The 7,349-nt window shown below is 36.4% G+C and overlaps 1 protein-coding gene across 1 annotated transcript in view; it reads left to right on the forward strand.

The window, feature by feature from the left end:
* The first annotated feature begins 1,541 nt into the window (after positions 1 to 1,541).
* LOC109545099 (glycerate kinase) overlaps positions 1,542 to 7,349 on the forward strand; it is a 12,020-nt gene continuing 6,212 nt past the window's right edge. The window contains exons 1-6 of the mRNA XM_019915591.2: positions 1,542 to 1,981; positions 2,770 to 3,100; positions 4,920 to 5,060; positions 5,139 to 5,275; positions 5,696 to 5,965; positions 6,258 to 6,438. Coding sequence (XP_019771150.2) covers positions 1,796 to 1,981; positions 2,770 to 3,100; positions 4,920 to 5,060; positions 5,139 to 5,275; positions 5,696 to 5,965; positions 6,258 to 6,438 — 1,246 coding nt within the window. The 5' untranslated portion in view covers positions 1,542 to 1,795. The remainder of the gene's footprint in view (positions 1,982 to 2,769; positions 3,101 to 4,919; positions 5,061 to 5,138; positions 5,276 to 5,695; positions 5,966 to 6,257; positions 6,439 to 7,349) is intronic.

The raw sequence follows: 7,349 nt of genomic DNA on the forward strand, positions 1-7,349 counted from the left end.
ATTATCCACTCTTATCAAGCAGCTTCTCGTATTCAGTTAATTAACTCGTGCTTTATTTGTATCTCCTTGTGCTGTGTGTATCGTACAAACGTGGTGGGAATGTAGCCGGTATTTATTTGGTGCCTGAGAAAGTGTCAGTTATTGTGCTCTGAGTGCCCCTGGAAGGCCCTGATTCAATTATGTAAAATACTTGTTCCTCTGTGCTTGGAACCCGAACATCGATTGTCGTCCACTATCTTCCTGGAACCACTCTCGTCGTCCTTTGTTGGCGTGAGTTCTTTCAGCTTCTGCTATGTTTCTGTAGCATTTCCCCTGAACTAATCGCAGATCCGCAAATTCGTGAAAGAAAATTCAAAGTAAGTCACAATTTGACAGATTATTATTATTATTGACAAGGGCTATCCACCTGTAACTATCTGTTAATGGCAAAAAACATCATTGCCGATGTGCCTTTTCATCAAAAAATTGTAGAACAGAACTTTTTCAATATCGCAATTTTTCGTAATTTGAAGCAAAGATCGTAATTTTTCTTTTTGAATGCTTAAGTATTTCAATATGCTAACAATTAAACATGGAACAATTTAAAAATAATGCTTAATAACAAAGTTGCAATTCGATCTTCAACTGTTAATATCTTGCATAAATTTTCGAAAAAATATTTTCAATATTTTTCTCGTACTCTCCAAGTGAGTCTCCATCACCCCTTAAAAGGAATGACGCCAATTTTGAATCACCCTGTATATTTTTTATCGAAGCATCGCGAAAGCCTTTGCAGTTTCCGATGCATGTAGACCGTTTCCAGATGCATTAGGGTTGGCATTTACGACCGTTTTCAAGCAACATATACATTTTTGAATTTATGGCACTTAGACTGAATATATAGCACTTTAGTTATACTCTTCAATTACTAAATAAATATTGTTAAAATCTTTATTCTAGTGTTTGATGTAGCTTACTAATGAAAATTTTTAGCATTAGTAAAATTAGGCAAGAGTAATCAAGTGTCGCGCACTGTATCAGTTGAAAATGGAGTTTCAGCTTTGTTATTAAGTATTACGTTGAAACGATCCTATGTTTGATTTGTAGCCTTTTTGAATAATTAAGCATTCGAAATCATAAACATTTTTTATATTAAAAAAGTAATCTACAATTTTTTGCTGAAAATTCAGAGCGGAAATGATCCCTTTTGTCATTATCAGGTAGTTACAGGTAGATAGCTGATTTGATTTGCTTCTAAAATTACAGTGATCACTTCCATAGTAAATTAAAAATTATTACAGTATACCAACATGTTGATATAAAGACCATGTGGATTTAGTGGAACCAATTGTCGAAGAAAACAGCGTTTTCTGCAGGGGGCCAATGAATGATAATTCTACGGGCGGTAATCTGCTGCAGTACAGTTAATCTAACGAGCAATAAAACTGACATGTTTTATTAGATGGAATTACTAAAATGACTCCTAATTATGCCGCTCATTTTAATTGCCAAAGGTTAATAGAGGCAGACCTCTTAGTCTGTCTGCTATCGTGTTATAATTGCAAACAAAATACTGTTCTTCCAGTTGAATGTCACGTGAAACTGAAAATTCAGCAGGAACTAATGATTCACAACAATAGGAGCACGAAACAAAAACACCAACTACTTATTCGAACTGATATAAATTCCATAAATTTGTTCTGGCATGTTTCGTCGCGTCACCGAAATTACTTCGATAAGGAGCTGATCCGAAAAAAGCTTGGCATTGCCAGCAGACCAACAGCACTACTAACAACCAAAAACGAGTGGAAATATCATGCTGAAAATTCTCAATTATTGCGTGTTACACAGTGACAAGACTACCGATGTGTCGTTACGTCTAATTAACGTGCTTTCGAAACCAATGTCATCCTGCACTGCGATTGATAGTGGTGCTAACTTGAGGAAATTATTCGCTGGAGCAGTGAAAGCTGTACAACCGGCCTCATTAATCAATAATCAGGTGCGTAATCACTCAAATAACCGATTTTTTCTGGGAAGTTGTTATTGGGCTGTTGCCTGTTATCTGCAAACTTATCTTGAATGTTAATAATAATGTTATTTTATTAATAAGATAACAATTGTTGTCAAATCAGAGCGCTCAATTTTTGAATAAATCCTCTATTAGAATTTGTCAATTTCATACTTTACATTTTTGTGCCTTGACCTCAAATAGATTTGAATCTATACATTTTAAAAAGCCGGGCGATGACAAACAAGCATTTTCAATATTTTTACGATAAGCGTTGCCAATAGGTATATCAATTCCATCATGGTCTAGTTGCAGATGAAATATTGTAGTTAATAACACCGCAAACGACGAGAATATTTTATAGTAAATTATACTCAGGAAAAAGGGTTGGATTCGTAAATTTGCGATTTCTTGTGTTTTTAGTGTTAATAAGTGATACTAATAAACCGCCACACTTGCACTGTTCAAAAGAGTTTTATTTGTAGGAAAAGCAGCCCGAATTTTCCCAACCTACATTCCTCTAGTTCATTTACATACAGTGGCCAACCGCCTTAGTTATGTTAAATATGCAAGCCAAGATCCATATTTCATTTTCTGTCTCTTCAAGGTTGATTTTTTGTTTGTTGCCCATAGTGTATTAGGACTTGTTAAGAAAACGATCATTGAGAACAGACGTCATGCTTTTGTTCGTTTCATGGAATAAAGCGAATTAAAATCATATAATCTCTATTTTTTTCAACATTTGAAATTTTCATAAGCCAATTTTTGTTCATTCTCAGGTTAAGCTAGCAGATGGCCACCTAACAGTGAGCGATCAAAGCTTTCCGCTCGCCAAATCCTGCCATGTGGCAGGATTTGGAAAAGCGGTCCTGGGAATGGCTCTGGAACTGGAGCGGACTTTAGGCAATCGATTGAAGAGGGCAATAGTGGTCGTTCCAAAAGGAATTTTTCAAAACTATCCTCAATTCAAGCAGGAAAACTCAAAAATTGCCTTTATCGAAGGGGCTGCAAATAATATGCCCGATCGAGATGCCCTGGTTGGAGCTCAAAGTATTAAAAAGCTGGCGGAGGAATTGCAGGAGGACGATTTGCTCCTGGTTTTAATTTCAGGTGAGCCAAAGTGGTGTTTGTAGATGTACTATGTAAGTTACTAGAAATATTTTCCATTAATATTTAATCCTGATTTAGTTTCCTGACTGCGTGTGCTTGTGTGAAGTAAAAATTTGAAACATCGTTTATTTCAATTCATGTTGATTGATGAATTAATTCAAAAATCATGATTATCTTTACCAATCATGAGGTAAGTTTTTTCCGGTGTTTTGCTCTCCCAAAAGAAAGGATTTTTTCCCTCAAAAACTGATGAATGTTTTAACACTTTGTAAATTATGAATTTTATACAACATGTTTTAATTGTGAATGGGTGTTTATAGTTTGTCTAAATTTTAAATCTGATGATGGCGCTGTTGTCTCGCTGAAACATAATGAAATAAACGATGTTCAAAATTTTTACTTCACACTTTGACTGAGACCCAGGTAAGATAAGAATATCATAATTAATATTTAAGTTTTTTTAAACGGTAAAAAGAGGCAGACTATCTGGGCGAAGTTATATAAATTAAGATCTGAAGCAAGAGCGGATTTAAGGGGGGTCATGGGGGTCATGACCACCTTGCTGATGTTGTTATGAATGAATCAAAGTTTCTATTCTCTTTCCAACAATGCCAAAACGAAATCTGTGGATGAAATGGTTCTTGAGAAACTTCGAAAAAAGCAGCGTCATGTTTCAGTCGATTTTCCAACTAAAAAAAAACACGCAAATTTAAAACTTCTTGAAATCAACTGCCAACATTTCCTTCACTATGGTTCACTTTCTAAACAGGCCATTTATTTCTCTCTGAAATGAGTAATGTAAAAAATAAGCGTTGTCGATCATTTTTCTTCCGAGGAATGAGCAAAAACGGGACGAAAAACATGAAATTTTGGCATAATTTTACACCTAAACGGCTGATATTGAATTTCCGCTTTCTAGCTCAAAACGACTAGAATTTCCCCACTCATGTTGTTACGACTGAATCGAGTTTTCAATTTGAAATCCAACGATGCCAAAACGAATTCTGTTGCTCAAATGGTTTTTGAGAAACTTCCGAAAAAATCAGCTTCAGGTTTGAGTCGATTTTGCAACAAAAAAAGCACACAAATCTTGAACTTCCTCAAATCAAGACTTTTTTGAGAAAACTGCAAACATTTTCTTATCGATGGTCGACTTTATAAAAGACCATTTAGTTCTCTCTAGAATGATGTACAAATGAGCGTTCCCGATCATTTTGCTTCCGAGGAATGAGCAAAAATGGGACTAAAAACGTAAAATTTAGCTTTCTGGGTCAAAACTACTCTAATTTCCTCACTCATGTGTGTTGTTATGACTGAATCAAATTTTCAATTCTCTATTCAACGATGCCAAAACGAATTCTGTGGATCGAATGGTTTTTGAGAAACTTCGAGTAAAGCAGTCATGTTTGAGTCGATCTTGGAACTCAAAAAAAACACACAAATCTTAAACTGCCAACATTTCGATATTTCGATTTATCGATAGTTCACGTTCGAAATAGTCCATTTATGTTTCTCTGGAGTGATGTAAAAATGAGCGTTCTTACTTATTTTGCTTGCACCTAAATGTCTGATATTGAAATTTTGCACATAACGAACATTTGGTTCATAACGAAAAGCTAGAAATATCTGCAATATCAACTGAATTTGTTTGACATACATACAGTTAAGTGATTGCCTTTTACCCATTTAATGTAGAAATGTGGACTCAGTTACAACTGAATGTTAGTTGGAGGTAAATTGCTGATTGGGGGCAAATTTGGTGTATTTACGTTCAATAAAGCTTATTTACCCGAGGAAATTTATGTTTGTATATTTGTAGGAGGCGGGTCAGCACTTTTGCCGCTTCCCAAGCCCCCAATTACTTTGGAGGAGAAACAAAACGTTATACAGGGCTTAAGTCGAGGTGGTGCCAACATTACTGAACTAAATACGGTTCGAAAGCATTTGTCATTGCTGAAAGGTAAAGTATTCGAACTTTTTTCTTATCTTCAATTAAAATATAAAGTGATGAGGTGATTGAGCAGACAATTCTTTATAGGTGGAGGTTTGGCAAAACTGGCGTACCCATCTCGAGTAATTTCTTTAATTTTAAGTGATGTAGTCGGAGATCCTTTAGAAGTTATTGCTAGTGGGCCTACTGTTGATTTTCAAGAGGATCCAGATGAGGCAATTCAGGTAGGACAATCCTTCACTTCAAAATCATTTTACAAATGCAAGTAAATATCATTATGGACCTAAAAGTTGCAAAACTCGTAAAAACAACAACAAATTTTTACCAAAAACCGGCTGTTCGGGTACCCAATGAAATAAAGTGGTGGCTTTAATTTTCCGACTCCCAACGAATTAGGACAGCATAGAATTAAACTACTGCAAAAACCCTTTTCCGCATACTTCCATGCATGTAAAGTGATGCTGTTAAAAAGCAATTCCGTACAGTTACTATCAAACTAAATAATAAGCGCAGTTGGAGAATTCACCCCTGTAATATTCGCCTTCTTGAAGCAAATTTCCATTCTCGCCGCGAAATTAACTTTCCTGTGCTAAATAGGTTTCTAGCACTGGGCGCCCAAACAATTGACCTGCTTTCTCTTGCAGATTCTGGAAAAATTTGGACTCTACGAGTCCGCCCCGCTTTCCATTAAAACCGTGCTGGAATCTCGAGAAATGCAATCAAATCATGGAGGCAACGAAACGGCCTGCACGCCATGCCAGAACTCTAATAATAGCTCGACGGAAAAATCGTTTCCAAATGGAAAATTCAACCACGTTTCCAATTTCATAATTGGGACTAATCGAATTGCCACAGATGCAGCCAAAAGTCTCGCCATGGCTTGGCACTGGCAAACCATTATCGTTTCCCATAAGGTCAGACAGTTATTTTAAGTCATTTGCAAGATTCAAGTACATGTTGTGCCATGTATTGGGTGGCCAGTTAGTTTGGGTCATTAACTGGAGTTTTTTTTTATTGGTCCAAATTGCTGTAGATATAATGATTTGACCAACGATCAGGCATCATCAGATGTAAATAATATCTTCCGAACAAAACCAACCAAAAAGTTGAAGACCCAAATAGTTAAAAAACCACTACAAAAATGAATAATTGTTCGCTGATATCTTTCCTCAAAAAAAGTTATTTATTTCTAACATTCTGTATTAGGTGGAGGAAGACGTGAACAGGCTGGCAGAAATTTACGTTCAATTGGCTTACTTGATCATTGATGGTAAGCTTCTGAAAATCAAAGAACTGCTTGTAGGCCTCCCGTTTGAATTAGAGGAAAACGCTGTTCGAGACATTTTAGGGCTGCACAGAAGCAGGAAAATGCTACTGATTTTTGCCGGTAAGCCCATGTAGTAAGTTAAGAAAATTTGATCTTATTGAATCCGTTCATAACGTTAAACGCCTTTGGGTCTCCGTTCGCCAGGATTTTGTGTTTTGCCAGTCATCTTCTGATACATTTCTGGCTAACACTGTTTCTCAGTTCTCTTGCTTTCCTGTTCTTGGTGGTTTTGCTCTCTTGATTTTCTTCCTTATTTTTGTTCCAGATGTTGGGTTGAAATTGTTGGCTCTTCTTGATTAAGTGCTTTGTGTTGATGGTTTCGTGTTCAGGTCTGTTTCTGCAAGTGATTTTTATGCATTTTTTCCAATTTTGAAGCCTATGGAGTTTTTTATCATTTGCTCATTTTTGTTGGATTTCATGTTTTTCAAAAATCTTCAGAATTATTTTCATTTGCCAACAATACATGAATCTCGGCAAGCTCGGATCTTTGGTTTTTTGCTTTTGTCACCGTACATGTACATTTTCTTATTATTTATCTATTTTCTGTTCCTGCTCATTCACATTGGAATCACAACCATCTGGAATATAACTTGGAACTTACACCAGCTTTCTGACCTATTTCAGTTTCTTATTTACTTGAATGTTCCAACTAGAGACGAGTACATTTAAAACTGTTTTTCGGGCTTTGAAGCCGTGGTTCTTGAAAATTTCTTCCTGACGGTTCAGCCACAACTGCGGTGGACAGTATCAAATGCGATGAGGCAGTGGGCGAAGTGATCTCCCGTGCTTTCCCATTAAGACTGGTTCAACTATTACTATTTGAACATATTTATTATCAGCTAAGTTTACAAACTCCGTACTCCTGACATCATCGGACGACTGGTTGAGAGCTGGTTCTCGATTTTAACCTGGAAGCTGCGTCCAGATAGGTAACTGCTGATGAGCTTAGTTTGGTAGCCCGGAAAGCCTGC

This window comes from Dendroctonus ponderosae, unplaced genomic scaffold, assembly GCF_020466585.1.
Source record: "Dendroctonus ponderosae isolate FM_Combo_2020 unplaced genomic scaffold, Dpon_F_20191213v2 Dpon_F_20191213_1, whole genome shotgun sequence".
Classification (NCBI taxonomy): domain Eukaryota; kingdom Metazoa; phylum Arthropoda; class Insecta; order Coleoptera; family Curculionidae; genus Dendroctonus; species Dendroctonus ponderosae.